The sequence below is a fragment of the Thrips palmi genome, unplaced genomic scaffold, assembly GCF_012932325.1.
Source record: "Thrips palmi isolate BJ-2018 unplaced genomic scaffold, TpBJ-2018v1 HiC_scaffold_5, whole genome shotgun sequence".
In the NCBI taxonomy this organism is placed as follows: Eukaryota; Metazoa; Arthropoda; class Insecta; order Thysanoptera; family Thripidae; genus Thrips; species Thrips palmi.
The window spans coordinates 13,961,105-13,981,419 of record NW_023144632.1 but is presented as its reverse complement, the minus strand read 5'-3'; the positions used below and the strand labels follow the sequence as shown (position 1 = coordinate 13,981,419).

At 65.7% G+C, this 20,315-nt stretch overlaps 1 protein-coding gene across 1 annotated transcript in view; it reads left to right on the top strand.

Moving 5' to 3' along the window:
• Nucleotides 1–20,315, top strand: part of LOC117651197 (serine/arginine repetitive matrix protein 2-like) — a 42,141-nt gene that overhangs the window by 21,082 nt on the left and 744 nt on the right. The window contains exons 3-6 of the mRNA XM_034395007.1: nucleotides 2,077–3,715; nucleotides 5,880–6,034; nucleotides 6,238–6,352; nucleotides 19,881–19,931. Of these exons, the coding sequence (XP_034250898.1) occupies nucleotides 2,077–3,715; nucleotides 5,880–6,034; nucleotides 6,238–6,352; nucleotides 19,881–19,931 (1,960 nt within the window). The remainder of the gene's footprint in view (nucleotides 1–2,076; nucleotides 3,716–5,879; nucleotides 6,035–6,237; nucleotides 6,353–19,880; nucleotides 19,932–20,315) is intronic.

Sequence of the window (20,315 nt, the reverse complement as noted above, 5' to 3'; positions counted from 1 at the left end):
TGGGACAAGAGACCAAGTTTCTAGATGGTCCCGAAAAAGTCCAAAAATGGTGGAGAGTGGTGGAGTCAACTCGTTGAATCACGCCCACGCCGTCAGCCTGGCTTGGCGCTCAACCGGTCGCGACTAGTGGTCGCCAGAGTTGGGGGTTCCAGTTCCGGCGAGAGCGTCAGGACCATCAGAACAAGGAAATGGAGCGATCCGAGCGGACAAACAAGAGACAGACAGAGCTTTCAAGTGGTGCGCGGAGGCACCGGGGCCACGGCACGTGACACGACGGTGATGCAGAGAGGATGACAAGGAGGATGACGAGTCCCTCGCGCAGCCTGGCGCAGTCCGGACATCAGGACGGCATGTCGCGACACCGCGGTCCTGTCGGCGCTGCTTCCGCCCTTTGCCCACACTGTTATCCAGCGGGTGCAGCGAATCCCTTTGCATGTCCCATCTCATTCGTTTGAACGCGGGGAAAAGCACTTGCGCGCAATCCTGCGTGCAGTACTGTGGAGCGGCCCTAGAAATCCCGTGGAACCCCATCAAATCTCTTCGGGGTCTTGGTGGCAGAGGGCGTGAAATCATTCGAAATCCACCTCAATGCGGCGAAACCTTTTCAAATTTTTTCGCGGGAAGAATATTGTGTCGACTGAAACTACGAGTGGTTGGTTGCGCCCTCGAATGCGACGTCGAATTTAAACGAACGCGACATCATTTACATGCTAACGAACGCGCCGCCACATTCGTTAGAACGCAGTGCCGGCGTGCACACGGACGGACCCGAAAAGCAGAGGATCATTTGTGGTCCTGGCGATCTCAAGTCGAGTGCATTGTGCACTCCGCACTCCACGCTCCGCCCGACCGTGGTGGAGTGGACGCGCCCCGCGCCCCGCCGTCCGCTCTGAGAGGGACCCTTATCCTGAGCCAGTGCCCTTGCAGTGTCTCCACATCGGCGTGCAGTCCGCCGGGTGAGCTTGTCGGCCCTTTGCTGCGAGCCCTTTCCTGTCCCCGCGTTGCTGGCGTGGGCCGCGAGGAGTTTGTGTGCCTGGCTTGTGCCTGGTTCGGCGAACCGTGAGGACCCCGACCAGGGCCCCGATGTAGGCCGCGGCGCTGCAGCCCGGTGTAAACGTGTAAACACGCTCTGGGCAGAGTGTTTGCGAGCGCTGGTGAGGGTGCAGCGGTGCAGCGAGCAGGTGAATCAGCCCGACCGCGTGGCCGCGTGGGGTGGGGGTGGGGGGGGGGGCAGGCTTGGCGGTGAGTGGATCGCTCGCCGAACGCGCCGAGGAGCCGCGCCGTCCGCGCGCCGCGCGTGCGAGTTGGGCGGCCTACCTTCGCGGCGCCGCGGTCTGCGGTCCCCCCGTCGGGACACGCCGCACGGCGCCGCAGTGGCGGAGCGCGGAGCGGGCGCCGCCGTCAGCTCATGGCCACGCCCGCCCGCCCAATCAGTGAAGCTACTTGTGTACTACTCATTTGCGGAGTTTTGGAACGCCCACTCGAAGGATTATGTCCTGCAAACTGTAACCGCCCTTAAAATCCCTGCCGGCTTATGGCCCATTACTGGCCCATCAGTGGCCCATCACGGGTCCGCGAGAGCCACCGCTCCACCACTCACCGCTCCGTTGTATGCATGCACCACTTCAACTCGAGGCTGAAGGGCAACTGGTGCGCTTGCTGCGCCTTTTCCTGCCCTTCCATTGTGCGGCTAGCGTTCATATTGTTGCGTGCACAGGTGGAGCTTGAAACAAAAGTGCAGTTTGGAGGGCCATGTTTTGACTAAGCGCGGGCGCTAGTAGAGCTTTGCAGTGCCCGTGAAGAGCATGTCCCTGTGCCCGTAGGCTGAAACCGTGTGTGACGTTGCCGGTGCGTTCTGTTCCAGGCGGCGACTCCGCTGGTGAGGCCAACATCTTCAAACTCTTGCTCCTACGGGCCGGGAGCAGCCAGCGGGGCCAGCCAGGCCAGCCAGGCCCGCAGCACGGCCTGCTGAGGAGCCCGCGGGCGGGCACCTCGGCGGCAGAGCAGCCACACGACGACGATGAGGAGGAAGGAGAGGAACCAGACGAACCGGGAGACGAGGAGCGACCCGGAGAGCATGACGACGACCGCCAAGACGGCGACGGAGAGGACGAACCTGAAGAGGACGGGCTGCCCGAAGTGAGCGGGGCGTACGAGTGCGACTCGCGCCGCTTCGAGGACTACCTGCAACTCTGCTACTCGGGCGTGTACTCCTCCTCCGAGCACCCCGACTCGACCGAGTCCACGCGGCCCGACCAGGCCGACCAGCGAGCCCAACAGACGCAGCAGAAGCACGTGCAGAGGCCACCGGTGCAGGGCGGCGCCAGCCGCAGCCCGGAGGCCTCCACCTCCGCCAGCCACTCCTGCAGCCGGAGCGAGAGGCCGCCCTCTTCGCCAAGGTCGTGGCCGGCCAGGGAGCCGTACTCCACCGAGCCGTACTCCACCGAGCCGTACTCAGAGCCGTACTCTGAGCCGTACTCCGCTGATCCGTACTCCGCTGATCCGCACTCCGCTGAGCCGTACTCCACTGGGGCGTACTCCACTGGAGCGTACTCCACTGGGGCGACCTCCACTGGGGCGTACTCCACTGAGGCTTGCAGCCGGCACCGCGAGGACCAGCCCACAGCATCTTCCCGGTACGCCACCACCACCACCACTACTAGCGCGTACCCGTCCTCCCCCGCACCGCGCGGAGGGCCGTCGTCCTGGTCAGCGGAGGCCGACGATCAGCGATTCCGGTCACGAGGGCGTCGGGAAGGCCGCGACGACGTCCAAGACAACGACGACGCGGCAGCGGACCGCGAGGTGGCACTCGTGTTCTCTGAGGACGTCGCCGGCGACTCCTCGCGCCCTGACTGCCACTGCTGCTGCTGCTTCGCGGGCCAGCAGGATGACTACGACCGCCAGCACGACGACGACGTCGACGAGGAGGACTTAGAGGTTCGGCAACTGCTGTCTGGGGGACTGCGTGGAGTGACCGACGCCGTCGAGGCTGCCACCACCAGCTTCTCGTCTTCGTCTCAGTACATCGGCGCATCGCCCCGGTACTCGGCCACCGCCTCCCCCAGTGCCTCCCCCAGCGGCCCGGAGCCCACGCCGTGCCTCGACACCCTCGAGGAGTGCTCCGAGGTGCTGCGGACGGACTCGGTGCCCGTGAGAACCGACTTCGGTGGCCTGGAAGACTACTGCTACGAGACGCTCGCCGACGTGACGGACTGCGACGAGGACTGGCTTGTGCCGGTGACGTGGTGCACTTGGTCGCGGGAGGGTAGCGCCGCGCCGGCTGCGCCCGCCGCGCTGCCAGCAACCACCATGGGGGACACCGCCAGCCCCAGCGGCCCTAGCGGCCCCAGCGCCGCGGAGCAGTCCCGCGCGAGGATCGCCCGCTACAAAGAGGAGCGCCGCCGCCAGCTCGAGGCGCAGTTCGGACCGCGGACGGCCGAAGGGCCGGGCGGCGCGCAAGGCGGCGCGGCCACGTCCAGCGACGAGGGGACGGGGGCCGTGCGCAGGCTGCCCGCCAGCCGCACCCAGGTCGGCCTTCGTCGACCGGCACCCCGCCGGGCCGCCGCCGCCACGAACCTGCCCACCCCCGGGGACTCTGCGGGACTGTCCTCCTCGTCCTCATCGCCGGGGCCCGCAGTCCGCACCACCAGGGCGTCCAGGCTGAGGGTCGCCCACGGCGGCGCCAGCGCCACGCCGACGTCGACGGCCTCAGGTATGCCCCCTTTGTTTGCTGCCCGACATGGAGTGGCTCGCCTGGAATGGGCGCGCCGACGCGCCGCGTCACCAAAGTAGTTTCTGGCCTTTTCGATAAAGCGGCGCGAGGCGCGGGGGAAGCCGGGGGGAGCAGTCGAACTACCGCCATGCCGGCCACACGCAGCCGCAGCAGCCGCAGCCACACCGCGACAGCGCGGCTTGGCGGCTCCTCAGTCCGTTTGCGTCCGCGCAGCGCTGCGCAGCCGCGCCGTCCAGCCGGTCCAGCTGGCCGTCCGGGTCATGGTGGGTCCCGCGTGGGATGCGGCGGCGTTGCTCGCGGTGCTGGTGATCGCGTTTTTGGCGTGTTTGGCGGTCATGGCCCTGGCGGTGGCGGTCGCCTCTCGCGGTGAGCTATCTTATCTGACGTGGGTGTTGGCGACGTGTTGTGTCGCTGTGGGCACGGGGCGCGTGCACGCATCGCTCGAAACTGAGAAGTAGTAGTGTGGGACGTGACAGTGCTCGGTGCTCCGCGTGCTCCGCCCCCGCCGCGAGGCTCTGGTTGCTGCCGGGGAGTTGTTGCTTGCGCCAAAAGGGATTGAGCCAGTGCGTTCGTCGCCGCGGTGGGTTGCGTCGTCGGATCATTTTCTCGCTGCCTGGAGTGGCTCTCAGATTGGGGTGTGATGTGGGGGGTGCATGTGCGCGGCGTGCCACCGCATCGCCACCTCACCGCACCCGACGCACGCACAGCGCGACACAGTCGGCGCCGTCGGCCGCCCCGATTCGAATTGACGCCGTGCCGCGCCGTGCTGGCTGCATCGGGCGGCAAGCGTGACGTGGCTGGCAAGCACTGCAATCAGAACGGGCGCGGTGGGAGCCTGCACGGCCTGCTGCGGGGGCGTCCGCCCGCCCGCCCCGCCCCGCCCCGCCCCGCCACACAATGGCGAGCGGCGTGCTGGCTGCGGCTTCCATCTCCATCCCCCAGCCCAGGGCCAGCACCAGGGCCGCCAGCCCCAGCCCCCTGGGCCCCCAGGGCCCCCAGGGCCCCCAGGGACCGGCTTAGCCTCACGATGCTCGCGGCGCTATCAGGTGTCTCCAGCGAACGGCCCGGCCCGGCTGGCCGGGCCCCTCTCGCAGAACTTGCAGTGGCGCGGCCTTGCAATCCGGGAAAGGAAAAATAAAAGTTGGGGTGAGAGGGTCTCTCCCCTGCGACCTGCCACCTTTTCCTCGAGCGAGATTGCGGAAATGACACGCCGGCCGTGATCCAGTTGCCGATTCGCGGGGGCCTGGTGTCGGCGCAGCACGGCGTGGCGCGGCCACGCGGCGACGCGGCACTTACGGGCGGAAAAGGAAGGAAACGAACGTGGCTGGCGGCAGGCTGCGGCAGGCGCCAACGCCGAGCCCCGCGGTGACGGCGGGTCCTTGTTTGGGGCGGCCAGGCAGGCCAGGCAGGCCGATCGGGCTGTCGCCATGTACGGGCTGCGGCACTGCGCGGCACCGCGCGGCACTGCCGATGACAGGCCCGTCCGGGGAAATGGGCGGAACGGCGCGGCCAGAGAAGCACGCCGAAAGGCCGCACACAGTGAATTTGCCAGAAGACCGGTGGAGGTGGCCGAAATCCCGGAAGCGTTTTGAGCTCCAGAGTTGCTAAACGGGACTGAGCCGAACGTGTGACCCCACTAATGGATTGCTCTCCGAACGAGGAATCCATTGGTGGGGTCACACGCTCGGTTCGAGTCCTGTTAAGTGACTCTGGAGCTCAAAACGCTTCGAGAATTTTGGCCAGCTCCGCGGTCTTCTGGTCGACTGTGGGCCTGGCCCCCAAGGCTGACACGGCGTTGGAGGGTGCCCCGGTGTCCGCTGTCCCGGTGTCCGCTGTCCGCTGTCCCGCTGTCAGCGCCGCTGATTGCTAATTGCAGGGGAAAACGGAGAATGGCAGAGTAATCACCGATCGGATCGGCTCGCAGCCAAACGATAGAGCGCTCCGGTTTAGGAGTGGCATTAAGTTCGCCTAATGGTGGACGATTGACTGAAAATAAAGCGGCAAGCGCGGGCGAATTTGGACAAGTTTTCCACAATTCTGAGCTGATTTCTCGACGTGGCCGGCTGAGCCGTGGCCGCGCGGTGCGGCCCCGAAAGAACTCGGCGCTTTTGTTGACCTTGTTAAGGAATTATTTCGTTTTCAGGAGCACAGCGACCGTCTGCCGGCCCCACTTCCACCGCCGCCACCCCCAGCCCGGCCAGCCACTATCTGACGTCGGCGTCTCCTGGAGGAGCCTCCCCCGCGCTGCTGAGTGCCCCCGCCTCGTCCGCCAGCCGGGACGGCCGGCCCGGCCGGGAGGTGAGTGCAGCACTGGAACTGTTGTGATGACAACTTTTAATCAGTCCCACAAGACGCAAAGTTGAACGCCGACGAGCACCGCCCAAGTTTTGCGTGTGATGACGATGACGATGACGACGCCTGCGATGCGGCCACTTCCCGGTGTCCAACAGGTGTTTACTCGGTGATTAAAACTTGGACGCTAACACTGCCCTCCGTTGCAGCTGCAGCAACTCAGCCCCTGGTCCTCGCAGTCCGCGTCGCCGCTGGAGAAGGACAAGAGCCACAAGCGGAAGTCGAACCTGAACCGCGCGCACACCGAGGAGGCCGCCGACTCCGGTGAGTGGGGTGACGGCCACGGCCTTGCCCTCCACGGGCGTCAAGGCCGCCGACAAGGCCGCCGTCAAGGCCGCCGTCAAGGCCGCCGTCAAGGCGTCAAGGTCGTGGTGCGCGGCGGTGCGCCAGCCTTGGCCCAGATCCGCGCCCCGCCCCACTGCCGCCTTTACGACTTGCTTCTGGCTGGACAAGCGAAGGCAAGCGAAGGGCCCTTTGGCCGCCCAGCCCGGCCTTCCCGGCCGCGCGCTCTGCGACCCGACCCACTTTGAGCGAGCTGCCGCGTGAGGGAGGCGCACCCGATATACCGGCATCGTCATCCCTGCTGATCGGAGCGCCGGTGGAATTCATTTTATCGGGGCATTTTTATGGGCCTGCGTATGCACGGCCAGCGCGGCACGGCCTGCGGCATGAGCGCCGCATGGGCAGTTCCACGAAGCTCACTGAGTGGCAAAACCCGGCAAAACCACGCCAGAATTCGAATGCGGAGGCGGCGATGGCCTGTAACTGAAGTCGTCGATTTATGGGTCCACCTCTTAAGACATTGTGAAACCCCGGCCCCAGCGCCGATTACGAATTTAAACTCGCGCGCTTCCTGCGAGGCTCTCTGCCGCTCAATGAGGATGGCCGCTATGGCCTCTATGTTTAAAATCCGACGACAACTCGACTGCCACTGTCCGTAGAATCCCTCTTAAAGACTTTTTAACATCAAACAATGTTCTTTTAATAAATTTCCAGCGAAAATAGTGAAAATTAAAATGGGAGGCTGAGAAAGGCGGTGAGAGGTCACGTGACCAATGGAGGATCTCTATTCGGCAGCCACTCGATTCGATTGTGTCGTCTACATTGTCTGCCGGTGTATGGCCGGGCATGGCAGTTGGGGGCAGGCCGGCCAGTGATTGAAACACGTCACTGGCGCCGCCTCGCCCCGCCAGAGTCGCTAAACGGGACTCGAACCGAGTGTGTGACCCTACCAATGGATTCCTCGTTCGGAGAGCAATCCATAGGTGGGGCACACGTTCGGTTCGAGTCCCATTCAGCGGTGTGCCGTGCCGCCCGCTCCACCGCTGCGCCGCGGAGGCAATCACCGTCGTCTCTGATTCCCACTAACGAGCTAGACACGATTGAGGAATTGCGGGGCGCTGCCGGGCCGACAGGCCGAAGGGCCGACAGGCCGAAGGGCTGACTGGACTGGCTCGATCCCGGCGTACAAAGCCAGCACAAGGGCCGCGCAAACAAAGCCGCGGGTACTCCGCACTCCGCGCCGCGCCGCGCCCGGAGTTAAACGGGCTTCAAGTGCCAGTGGCGGCGGTGAGCCCGGAGCCGGCCTGGCCGAAGGGCCCGGCGGGGCAGGGCAGGCAGGGCAGGCAGGGCGCCGTGGAGGCAGGCAGCTTCCGCTGCCCTGCGCCGCGGGCGGGGGCGGGGGCGGGCATGGCCGCCTGATGCCTGTTGCGGCCGACCATCGGTAAACCAGCCACGCCTCGCCACTACCAGCCTCGGGCCTTGCTGGCTTTGATGCACGCAGGCTGCATCTGTCGTCCTGTTCGTTTCAATCCAATAATAAGCCGATAATCCTGTTCCGCCTGCCTTTCCTGCAACAGCGCTGCCTCCCCTCTCCTCTCCCCCGGGGACGGTGGCCCGACCGTGGCCCGCGCACTGGAGAGCATGGAAAGTAAACGGCTGATTGCACCGTGTTGCTCTCTCTCTCTCTCTCTCTCTCTCTCTCTCTCTCTCTCTCTCTCTCTCTCTCTCTCTCTCTCTCTCTCCCTTGCATCCCGGGGCGGCTCGCCACTTTGCGCACACAGGGTGAGTGGCGCCCTGGGGCGGGCAAGGGGCAAGGGGTAGCGGGTGGGTGGGTAACTGGGTCGCTTAAAGAGGAAAGGGAGCTGGCCGTGTCAAGAGCAGCGAGCAGGCTCGGCAAACATGCACTCCCCCGCCGTGCAGGGTCCGGGCCGTCCAGGCGGTCCAGGTGCAGCCGGGCGGCTTTGCTTCCGGCTTCCGCTCCCAGATCCCCGCTTCCGGCTGCTGGTTCCCGGCGAAGGCTTCCCGCTCGATGCTGCTCGATGTGGACCGTGCTTTTGAGCGTTTGCGCTGACGTCTCCAGCGAGGCAGCGCGGCCAGGTGATCTATTGATGGGGCGGCGACTCAAGGAGCAACCGAGCCACGCGCCTTTCATCTCAGAGAGAGGCACAGAGAGTCCCCGCCGCTCGCCGCGCCACTCTCCAAATGGATCCGCTGTAAGCCGCGCTGTCAGCCAGACGACCCGCCCCGCTCCGGAGCACCGCTACCCGCACGCCGCAGGCCACAGCCACTGCAATAGGGCCCTCTTGCCATTGAAAGGCGCGGAGCCAGGCAGCAAGGCGTGGGGCGCAGCTGGAGGGGCGAATGGAGTCGCGAGGCGGGAAATGACGAACCCCTCCACACGAAACACAATGAGACACATTCCAAGATTAGCAGACACGAAATGGAACGACCTACTCCCGCTTCCCGCTGATCGCATTGTCCATGCGTCTCGCGTTCCTTTGTCCATGCTTCGTCGCTTCGTTCGAGCTCAAACGAGAAGTTTCTGCGCGTCTGTGACGACGGCGGGGTATCCTGATAGTAACGAGGTTCTGAAAGGCGTCGTCTTCTGCTGAAAATCCCTGAGCGCGCTGGCCTTTGGCTGGCCTGTCAGCAGGGAGTGACGGCCTATCGTGTTGGTTATCGGCGAGGACGGCCAGGATGGCCTCGTCGGGGCGGGCCGAGGGGGGCCGAGGGGGCCGAGGGGGCCGAGGGGGCCGAGGGGGCCGAGGCGCGGGGCGCCGCGCTGACTCACTCGACCGCCAGCCGTCCTCGCACCTCGTTATCGGCGGCGGGGCGCGGCCCTTGGCGGGGCCCTTGGCGGGCCTCTCCATGTCGGCAAACAGAATCCGCCCCGGCCTCGGCCCCGACGCCGGCCTTGTCGCGCTGCCCGTCGTCCGCCACCTCGACAAGCAGTGCGGCACCGCAGTGCAAACACGAGGCTGCCGGTGTGCTGGTGCTGGCTCCACCGGCAGGTGCTCTTTTCTGGTCGTCCCGTCCGAGCGAGCGCTTGAAGATGCAAGCGCCACCAGGGCCAGGGCGGCGCGCCGGGTTGGCGCCGGGTTGGCGCTCATGCACTTCCGGCCCGGAGAAAGGGGTGCCTGCCGTGTGCGCCTCGATAAGCCCAAGTCGGCCAGCGCGGCCAGTCTCGGCGCCGTCCGCCATGCCGTCGCCCACCAGGCCTCCGCGTTATCGACGCCACTTGGCTGGAGGCAGGCAGCGGATTGCAATAGTGCCAGTGGCGGACGGGGGCTGGGGGCCGCGGGGACGGCGATAGCGCACAGCAGTGCTTGACGGTTGCCGTGTCTGGGCGTGTCTGGCGGCAGGGAGGCCCGGCAGCGGTCAAAATCCCGAACGCGTTTTGACCTCCAGAGTCGTTAAATGGGACTCGAACCGAACGTGTGACCCCACCAATGGATTCCTCGTTCACAGAGAAATCCATTGGTGGGGTCACACGTTCTATTCGAGTCCCATTTAGCGACTCTGGTCTGGAAGTTTTGGCCGCCTCCACCGGTCTTCTGGCCCACTGTGCCGTGAGGGCCAAGGAAGTCTGGCATCGGCATGCGTCCCCAGGGCCGCTGCCGCCGCTGCCGCCGCTGCCGCCGCTGCTCAGGAAGCCAGCGAACAGCGACCCAGGGGAACGGGTCTAGGGACTTGCATGACCGCAGTAATAAGCCCGCCCACTCCCTTCCGGCTCCTGCACTAAAAGGGCCCCTGGAGCATCTCGTGGCCGCCCTGCCCTGGCCGCCGATACACAGGTGCGCCCCGCCCCGCCCCGCCCCTTTGCAATGTTGATAGCGAGCCGGAGTGGCGCTGCGGGCAGCGAGAGAATAAAGGCAGAAAGAAAAGAGCAGACGCGACGAGCCTCAATTCCATTCCATTCCATCACGATATTGGCAACATTGTTGTTTTATTGGAGGTGCAGAGGAGCGTGGATCCCGTCAGGCATGCCGCCCCGCCGCTCCGGTGCTCCTCGCGCGCTGCTCGCGTTGTTGTCGCCTTGTCCAATTTCCGACAGTGCCGCCAAGAAATCCCTCACCGAGCCCTCGCTGCCAAAGTAAACGGCGCGCCGACACGTCGACACCGGCTTGGCCGCGTTCGGCGTCGCACCCTTGAACGCGCCCCGCTGAGGGATGCGGCCTGGGTATGCTCGACCGCGTTTGTGGTTGGGAGTCATCATCCAACGTGATCGAACCCTGAGAACATTGACCGAGTGCGGAAGTCACTCGTTCGTTTCTATAGTGCTTGGCCTAGCACGGCCCGGCCTCGGCGCGGCCTCGGCCCTGGGTAGGATGGCCGTTGTCTGATCCGCACACTTCCATTTCGGGGCTGTCTTGCCTGCCGCTGCCTGACGCCGCCTGCCGCTGCCGCCTTCAAGTCCTGACGGCCGGGCCGGGCCGGGCCCCAGCCGCCACGAACGGCGAACCGCCCCGGCGGCCCCAGTCCCCAGTGCGCCTTACAGTGCGGCGAGCGGCGGGCTGACGTCGTGTCCGTTCAAGGATCCCCGCGCTCCCATTCCGGTGGCCTGACTCTGCGGCCTTCATAATGCACAAGGTGAGGTATGGCTCGAGACGGGCGCGGCGTGGCCGTGGCGCCGGGGAGCCGAGGTATGGTAGCTGTAAATTGGTGTCCGTGGCGCTTTGGCGTACCGTGTTGCTGTAACCCTGCAGCCACCCCCACCCCACCCCCACCCCTCTGAGCCACACGCAACGGTGTAGCAGCGTGGCAGCAGTGGCGGGTCAAGGAAAAGACGGGGTAAGGCGCGCCTCTCCGCGCACCAAACCACCAAACGCAAGTCATAGAGAACCGTCAAAGGGCGTCACGGGGGCGACTCGACACCGTTCTAAAAGTAGTACCTCGTGGAGGAACAGTTCGGCCCATCTCGTGGTTTGGATCGCCCCGGACAATGAAGATGGGGATTGAGGTGCTTGGTGAAGATAATCGTGCCGCTGGTGAAAAGTTGTGTTGGCCGTCGAAATGGCGCCAGGATGCCGATGTCGACATTGCCGGTGCTCCTGCGCGCGTCCGTAGCCAAGAGCCAAGGGTACCTTTTTCTCATTCTGGCAATGTAATTTTCTGGACCTCGGCAAGAGCCTCTCAAGATACAAAATAACACTCTTTTTGGGGGGAGTGAATTTCATCGCCGTTCGCGTCTGCGTGTCTCTAGGATGCTGAATTCATTTCTCGCATTTGTTGCCCCCTTGTGTTTTTTTTTGTGCCAACGGCGGATACTCCTTACCCCAGCCCCGGTGGTCGGCACGGTCGGGTCGCCCCGCCAGGGGGGGAGGGTCTCTCTCTTCGGAGTTGCACTCCGGCGGCGAAGACGCAAATTGGACAGAAAGTCTGTGGAGTAATGAGGCGGGCGAGAGAGAGAGAGGGAGGGAGACGGACCCGGGCGGCGGCGATGCGCGCGAGAGAGACAGATCGATACGGGTGGCGACGGGGAGGGGCGGTGCGGCGGCGGCGGCAAGGGCGTGCGGCCGCAGCAACAGTACTGCACTGGCCACGGCGCTGTAAGCACGCCGCCGGGCCGTGCCGCCGGGCCGCCTGCCGCCGTGCGTGGGAGTAGCCGCCGGCCGCCTCGCCCTCGCCGCCGTGTTGTGTTTTGTCCGGTCCGCCGCGCAGCGTGCAGCACCGTGCAGCGCGCAGCCCCGCGAGCCAAACAACGCGGACTGCGGGCTGGTGGACATGCTGGCCCGCAGCACTACGCCACTGCCATTGCCCGCGCTCGGCTGCCCAACACTGCCATGTGAGTCTCTAGGGATTTGCCCCGGACACTGGACGAGCCTGCCGCACCGCACTCCGAAACATTCGCCAATCAGTGTTCATTGTTAAGTGCCACGTCTAAAATTTGTGTTTGAGCTTTGAAAGTGATTAGCACTACTTACCCCCACCAGCAGCCGCTCACCGCCGAGGGCGTGGGGTTCTGTTTACACCCGACGTATTTAGAGTAACGTAGTTATTGAATATGTAGTTAAGAATAATCTCGCTTTGTAACCGGCTTGCCCCCGCCGCCGCCGCCACCCGCATCGATTCGGTAGAGGACGGACCGCTGCAAGACTAGGTAGATTGACGGGGACCCGGGGTCGCAGAAGCGAAGGGACGTCTGGCCCACAGTGGGCCAGAAACCCGGTGGAGGCGGTCCAAATCCCGGACGCCTTTTGAGCTCCAGAGTCGCTGAATGGGACTCGAACCGAACGCGTGACCCCACCAATGGATTGCTCTCCGCACGAGGGATCCATTGGTGGAGTCACACGCTCGTTTCGAGTCCTGTCTAGCGATTTTTGAGCTCAAAACGCGTGTAGAGTTTTGGCCGCCTGCGCGGGTCTCCTGGCCCACTGCGCGGCCGGCCGGGGTTCCCGTCTGGGGAAACCCCGGCCTCGTGCGTCTCGGGACTCGGGGCGATGCCGGCCGATGCCTTGCCAGGCGCCAGGTAGGCCGCGCGGCCTGGCGGAGGCAGGGGTGCCCAGCGCGCTGCCTACGCGACGGTCCGCAGGGGCCTGGCCGAGCCTGCCAGCCTTGCCGAGCGAGGGCTGCGACAAGGTGGACCATGTCCTGGGCGCCGCTCAGCCGCATCTCTGCAGGGAGCGGCCGGGCGGTGGCTGGTACAGGATTGTGTCACTGTCCTGTCCGCCACGCCACGCTGCGCCACGCGGCGCGCTGCGTGCGCATAGTGGTTCCGGTCGGCCGGGCGCGCGGCCTGCGGATGCACTGCCGGCCTGCCTGCCTTGCCTGCGTGACGGGCCGGAACGGCACCTCTCTAGTCGCTGCACTGCAAATAGTGTGTGGGGTACACCGGTACACCTCACCGGCCTGCGAATAGGGCTGTGCGGGCTGGCGCCCGTGCGGAGCGGGGAGGCCGGCGGGGGTGGGGCGCGGCGGGGTGGTCTATCGCGCCGCACGCACGCGTCACACGCCAAACGCAATAGTATCGCGTGCCTCGCGAAACCGCGCGGCTCCTGCCGGCAGGGTGTTTAGGAAACAGTGCGAGAGTCCGGCAGCCGCCCCGCCCCGCCCCGCACGCACACGCGGCCGTCATTATCACCGGCATTGATCGGGAACCCTGGAACCGCGTCGGGAACGCCCCGGTGGGCGTACCGCTCCACGTTCCCGAGTGACGCGGCTGCGTGACAGCGTGACGTGACAGCGTGACGTGACAGCGTGACGTGACAGCGTGACGTGACAGCGTGATCTCCGCGCCACCATGCCGCCCCCTTGCTGGCGCACAGTGGGCTAGAAGACCGTCGGAGGCGGTCAAAATCCCTGTCGCGTTTTGAGCTCCAGAGTCGCCAAATGGGACGAACCGAACGAGGAACCGAACGAGGAACCGAACGTGTGACCCCACCAATGGATTGCTCTCACAACGAGGAATCCCTTGATGGGGTCACAAGCTCGGTTCGAGTCCTGTCTAGCGGCTCTGGAGCTCGAAACGCGTCTAGAGTTTTGGCCGCCTTCTTCTGGCCCACTGTGTGGCGCCCCTGCCTGCCCTCGGGTCTCGTTGTCGGGTTGGCGGTGCCGCGAAAGAACATAACGAGCAGGCGCTGCGAGGCGTGCCTGGAGCCTGGAGAGTGCTGCAGCTTTTGTGCGACGCGAGGCTGCAGCCCTCGGAGCGGGGCGGGGTAGGGCGGGGCGGGGCGCACCTCGCGCCGCCTGCCACCCGGTTCCCTGTTCGTCGTCAGCGACGCCTTTTTTCTCGGATTAATTATCCCCCTCCCCCGCGACGCCGTTCGGACTGCCGGCAGTTCCTGGCAGTAAAACGCGAAAGTTTCCCCGTGTCGCGCATTTCCCCGCCTCGCTGCTTGGCTGGCTTGGCTGGCTCACGCCCCGTGCAGTGCAGTTCCCCCGCTCCGCGGCGAGCGTTGCGCTCCTGCCTTTTATTCGTCCGTTTGCCTTCCTCGCGCAATCCTTTTTTTAAACATTCCGGCCGGCGGGCCTGGCGGGGCGGCCGCCGCGCCTTCTCTCTTGCATTCACCGGCCGCGGTGCGTGCGCGTGCGCGTGCGCCGGGCTCTAAAAGGCACGCGTGATGGTCCATTCCCCAAAGGCTGTGCAGTAAAAGGCGCTTCGCCCGGCTTCGCCCGCACTGCCGCACTGCCGCCACTGCTGCATCCACCTGGTTGGTTGCCATGGCGGCCGGTCCCTCGGTCCGCCCGTCCGTCCGACGGGCCGCGCGAGGCGCGAGGCGTTGCTAAGTCGAACGCCTCTGCCATCAATCCCTCGCACTCCCAATTCCACCCCCGCCCCCGGCGAGACGTCGGGAGACGGGGAGACACACCGCTGCCGCTGTGCCATCCACCCGTTCCGCTCGGCCGCTCTGGCGCCGCGCTCCTTGTCCGCGTGCATTATTGAATGGACAACGAGACGGGGGGCGAGCCGCTCGGATCATCTCCTGGTTTCCAGCCTTCCGTGAGTGATGCCAGGACTGGCGGAAGGGACGTGACGCAGTGACTTGACGCAGTGACGCTATGCAGTGACGTGACGCAGTGACGTGGCCCAGTGACTTGACGCAGTGACGCTATGCAGTGGCGTGACGCAGTGACGGACGCAGTGACGCTATGCAGTGACGTGACGCAGTGACGCGGCCCAGTGACTTAACGCAGTGACGCTATGCAGTGACGGACGCAGCGACGTAACGCAGTGAAGAGACGCGCTTTGGCTGACACGTGGTTCTGCTTCCCAACCGGTCTTTTCACCGCTCTGCCTCTCTCGCACTCACTGCCTGTACGTACGCTAAGGCGTGCGAGAGAGGCGGGAGACGACCGGGGTGGGCCGGGGTGGACCGGGACTAGCGGTACCGCCGTCACGGGGTCGTTGCCGCGACATGTAAAGGCCCCCTCCCCTCTCCCCGGGCCAGACCGTCCAGACAGTGGAGGGGTACGGCGGGGCGGGGCGGGGCGTTCACTCTCGCCGATGCCAGACGTCGCCGCCGAATCCTCTCCCCGCCCCGCCCCGGCCCTGACGCCACCAGCCACCTTTCCCGTAACACCTCGCCTCGCCCCTGCGCTGCGCTCTGCAGCCCGACTGCCTGAGTCTGACGTGTGCTCCTCCATTAGATATGAGCCCTGGGCGGGGCGGTGGGGGCGGGGCGGGGTGCCGGCCCGCCGCCGTGCCGTTGCACTCTGGGGCCCGGCCGGGGCTGCGCTGATGCTGCGGGGCTGCTGGAGATACGCCCATCGCTTTCGGGGCCCCCTGGGGGGTCCCCTGGGGCTTCGCCGGGCTTCGCGCTTCGCCCAGGCCTTGCCAGTCTTTTCATCCGATGCGCAAACAGAGTGACTCCACACAATGCATCTCTCTCGCACCTCTGAGGGACGCCCCATGAGTGAGAGAGAGAGAGAGTGAGAGAGAGAGAGAGAGAGAGAGAGTGACTCGCGGGTTCAGTCTCCAGGCTCGCCCCTCGCCTGCCTCGTGCCCCGAGTTGGCTGGACGGTGCGGTTGCGGCTGTCGCCGGCGAGGAGGGCCGGGGCGGGGGTGGGGGCGGGGGGATCCACCAAGTCTGGCAGTCTGGCAGACGCGGGCAAACGTGCAAACAATGGAGCAAGCCGCTAACAGCCACTCAGACGAGGCGCGCTAGGCAAGCAAGGCAAGGAAAGCAGGGCGGGCTGGCGAGGCAGGCAGGGCAGGCAAGGCAGGCAAGGCCGAGCGCGTGGCGGCGTGGCGGCGCCGAGCGCAGGCCGGGAGTGGGGCGCGGTGCTCCGGGGGTGCTTTGACCTCCAAAGTCTACGCCCCACCCCACGCGCCCGGCACCCTCCTCCCCGCGCGCCCCAAGACCCCCCGGCCCCCCGGCCCCTGTGTGGGGCTTGTGGCTCCTGCCCCCTCCCCCGGACCCAGGGACTGAGGGACCCAGCACCTCTAGCTGACCTCATCGTCGGCCGGGAGGCTGGAAGGTGCCCCCCCGACGAGATGTAACCTACATGATGGGCCCAGGGGGCCGGGGTTGTGACCGCGGGGACACCGCCAGCGCCACCTCCAAGAATTTGTGAATGGCGGGTTTTCAAAGGGGGTGTTGAGTTTTTAAAATGATTTATCGGGGGGATTTTTATTTCAATTAAGGCGACAGTGCTTGTGCTCCCCCACAAAAAAGGCCTTGGAGCGGAGGCTTCCATGGACTTCGCAGCGAGACTCCGCAGCCATCCAAGGCCGACATGTCCCCGCTGTCAAAGGGCCTCGCCCTCTTGGCGTTCTCGGGTTCGTATGGCGACCCGGCGACCCCACCCCGGGCCGGCAAGCCGTAGAGCCGTGTCTTGGCGTTCCCTCGTGCCCAGGCCCGCTGGACTCGCCCACTTGAGCCCGGTACCCAACCCCAACCCCTGTCCGGCCCTCGAGGCCCTGTCCCCCGTCGTCGCGTGCCGGCCGTCGTCAGCCGTCGTTGAGTGACGCAAAGCCCTCCGGAGCCGCGGCAGCCGCGGCCACGCGGTCCGTGAATGAATGGCTCGCGTGGGCTCGTTCGCCAGGGGCGGGCGCAGGGCGGGGGCTTTTTTTCGTTTTCCGATTGTTTCTCAGATTGAGAAGGGGTCATCCGGCGTTCGGCGGCACATTTCCTTCTAACATCTCTCTCTCTCCTCTTTCTCTCCCTCTTTTCGATGGCTCGTCAGGCGAGGCTGCGACGCAGTAGTACGCTTTGGCATGGGCAGATGCGATTTTGTGGTTTCCATCCCTTTGCCTGTACAGTGTGCGTGGCGGTGCGTGGCGCGTTCCCATGGGGCATTACGTAGCACGTATTGTGCTCTTGGCCTTCCACGCCCCTCCCTACACCGCCACCCAGCACCCAGCCCTGCCGGCCAGCCGCCCTGCCGCCCTGCCCTTACCCGACACCCTACAGCCCCAGTGCCCCAGGCCGGGGGCTGCGGGTGGCTGCGGCCGCGGCTGGCCGAGCCGGTGGGACTGGTGGGACGGGTGGGACGGGACGGGCAGGCTACACGCGCTGCACCATGGCTGGATGGCTGCACGTGGCAAGGGCGTGGGTGGGTGGACACGGCCAAAAGGGCCAAAAGTCCCCAGACTTCCTCGCTTGCTTCAAAACACCTAATTAGCTCGCCGAAAGCGAACTGACCCTGGACGAGTCTGGCGCAACTTTTTGCTGGGCGGCCGCAGGGAGGGAGTTTTGTCCAAGCTAGAAAACAACGCAGCACAACCACAGAATTCTGTTTTGTTTTCGTCTCTTCGTCTCGCCACCAGCGATGACTTTCAGCGGCCTCTTTGTCAGAATTCCTTGTAGAATTGAACATCTAAGAAGTCAGGCGAACATTTCAAAATATTTCAAATTTATCAACATTGGCCTGCAATATTAGAATACTATCGTAGACTACTCAGGAATTCCCCGGCGTGTACTTATAACACTCGGAGTGAATGCCCCTCGCTAGTGCCACTCATGTCGGTCCGTGTCGGTCGGGGCGAAATGTCATGTTGTGTCCATTGGCCGGGCGGGGCGGGGCGGGCAGTGCCGTGGGCAGTGCCGCGCCGCCCCGCCATTTGCACCCCGACCTGGCGAGTGGCGTGCTCGGCGTGCTCGGCGTGCTCCACGGCGTTCGTTGCCCCCGGATGGGCACCGCAGCACGGCAGCACAGCGCCCTCAGGCACCGGCAGACCGATTCCGAGTGCCGTTTTCGTCGCTCTGTCTCTCTCACACCTACACGCGACGCCCCATGAGTGCGAGGGAGACAGACCGACTCTCGGAATCAGTCTGCACTGCAGGCACTCGTCTCGGTCGCTCCACCCCGGCGTGTGGCCGCCCGCCGCGAGCGCGAGCCCTACCCCGAACAGAGCTCTTGCACGTCCTTGGGGGACGTCCCCTGAGTGTGAGAGAGACCTCTCGCTTAGATCAGTCGGGAAGGGTAATGGTCGATGCCGGCGATGCTAAGTGGCTGTGGCCCGGCGAGCGGGCCGTCAGGCCAAGCCTCGTCCAAGCCGAGTGGGGCCCCACCAGGGGTGGTTTCAAGGGTCTGGGGCGAGGGGGCCGATTGAGCGCATTTTGCGGAGTTCCACCCACCTAGGGGCATGCGTTGGGGTCTTCCTGTTACTGGGTGGTTTCGTTTAATTCCTGCATGTAATCTAAATCTCATGAAATTTCATGAATGGCAGTTCTTTGGGGGAGGGGGTCGAATGGCCCTCTCAAATAAGAGTGTTACTGGGGCCCAGGGATTTGTGGGCCTCACCCCTGTTCGGCGACCTTGAATCAAGGCTGAGGTCGCAGCAACGTTGCGTCACTCATCCCCACCCACCCCCTCGCGGGGCAGGCTGGGCAGGCCTGGGCAGGCCGGCAACACACAGGTGACTCCCATTACGCAAAATAGTTGCCTTTTTTGTCGCGGCCCACCTGCCCGCCTAGCGGCCCTAGCCGTTGGCCAAACGAATTCACCCCCTCCCCCTTTACCTCCATGCCGGTTACAGTGTGTCAATACCGCCCACGTCCAGCTTAGCCACCGTGGCCCTGCACAGCCAGGGCTTGGATGGAACGGGAGCAGCGCCAAGCCTCACTGTGCCAAGCCTTACTGTGCCGAGCAGTGCCAAGCCCACCGCACTTGGATTCCCAAACTTGGCTGCCCGCTTCGCCCGCTTCGCCCGCGAGGCCACGGTGCAGCCCCTCGCCGCGGTTGTTGACACTCGACCCGCTGCGACTCCGCGACGGTCGTTGGCGTTCGCGGTTCGCGGTTCGCGCCGCGGGGAGGGCCAACGAGTGCAGTGGCTGCAGTGGCGACTGGAGCGCGTGCTGGATAAACAGTGTCAACGCCCGTGTCCCCTCTCCCCCGCCCCCGCCGCGGCGCGGTCGGTCCGAGCGCTACTTCCGGTCGCGGCATCGACGGAAACGGTGCCGGAAACGGCGGCCGCCATCGTGTGGCAGGGGGGACGGGGGGCAGCGCGGGGGGCAGCGCGGGGCACACAGAGCATAGAGTGCTCGTTGCCGCCGGCCCGGTCTGCCACCGAATCGAACGCACTTACTTCCATCCTGCCCCGAGCTGGCGTTGCACTGTGGCACTGTGTCCTCGAGACAGGCGTAAGTACCGTGCCGTGCCGCCCTCGGGCCTCACTCAGGGTGGCAGTCTCGGTGACAGTGTTGCCCTGCCCGTGCGCTTTGCACGCCCCGCGCCCCACTCGGGGCACTCTGGCTCCCGTTGCCATGCCGCCGCGCACGCCACTGCTGCCGAGTCGATGTCGATGGACTTGCACGGCTGGGCTGGGTGTCGGGGCTTGGGGGTGCTATGCCCCCCGTGGTGCCCGCCCCCTCCCAGGCCACTAGGCTGGGCCCCACGGGGCCGCATACGCCGCATAGGGCTTCCGCCAACACCTGAGCTGCGATCAGGCAGGCGATCCCGGCGGCGTCATTGGCGGCGTCTTTGGCGGCGTTCAGCCGGCTTAGAGCTTGCCGTCGGATGGGTTGCCTGCCTGCCGGCGCTCGCCCCCTCGACCGCTCACTGCTCCCCTCTTGAGCTCGGCCCACGCTCCGTTCTCGTCGTGAAGTCTCTGTTTGCTGTGTTGCAGAAGGAGGACGACGCCGTCCTAGGCCGAGCCCTGGGGCCTTGCCGTCGCCCGGTGCGCCCAGCATGGCCGTGGACACGCTGTCGCCGAGCCCCGCGGCGCCGCTGCAGGCCGCGGCCGCCTCCTCCACCGCCACCCCGACGCCGGCGCCCCGCCGCCTCAGCCTGGGCGGCACTGGAGGCGCTCTGCACGCCGCCAGCCCCGCCAGCGGGCCGTCGCCGTCGCCGCCCATCCAAGGCAGCCTCGGCGGCCTCGGGGGGCTGTCGCCGCTCTCGACGTGCAGGCTGCGGTCCCCCGCCATCAGGAGGGTGTCGCCGATCAGGGTGACGCCCTTGCTGCCCGCCAACAGGATGTCTCCCAAGTCGCCGCTGCTCAGCCCCATCTCCTCGCCGGCCGGGGCGTCGCCGCGCCTGTCTTTCCAGGCCGCGGGCGCGTCCT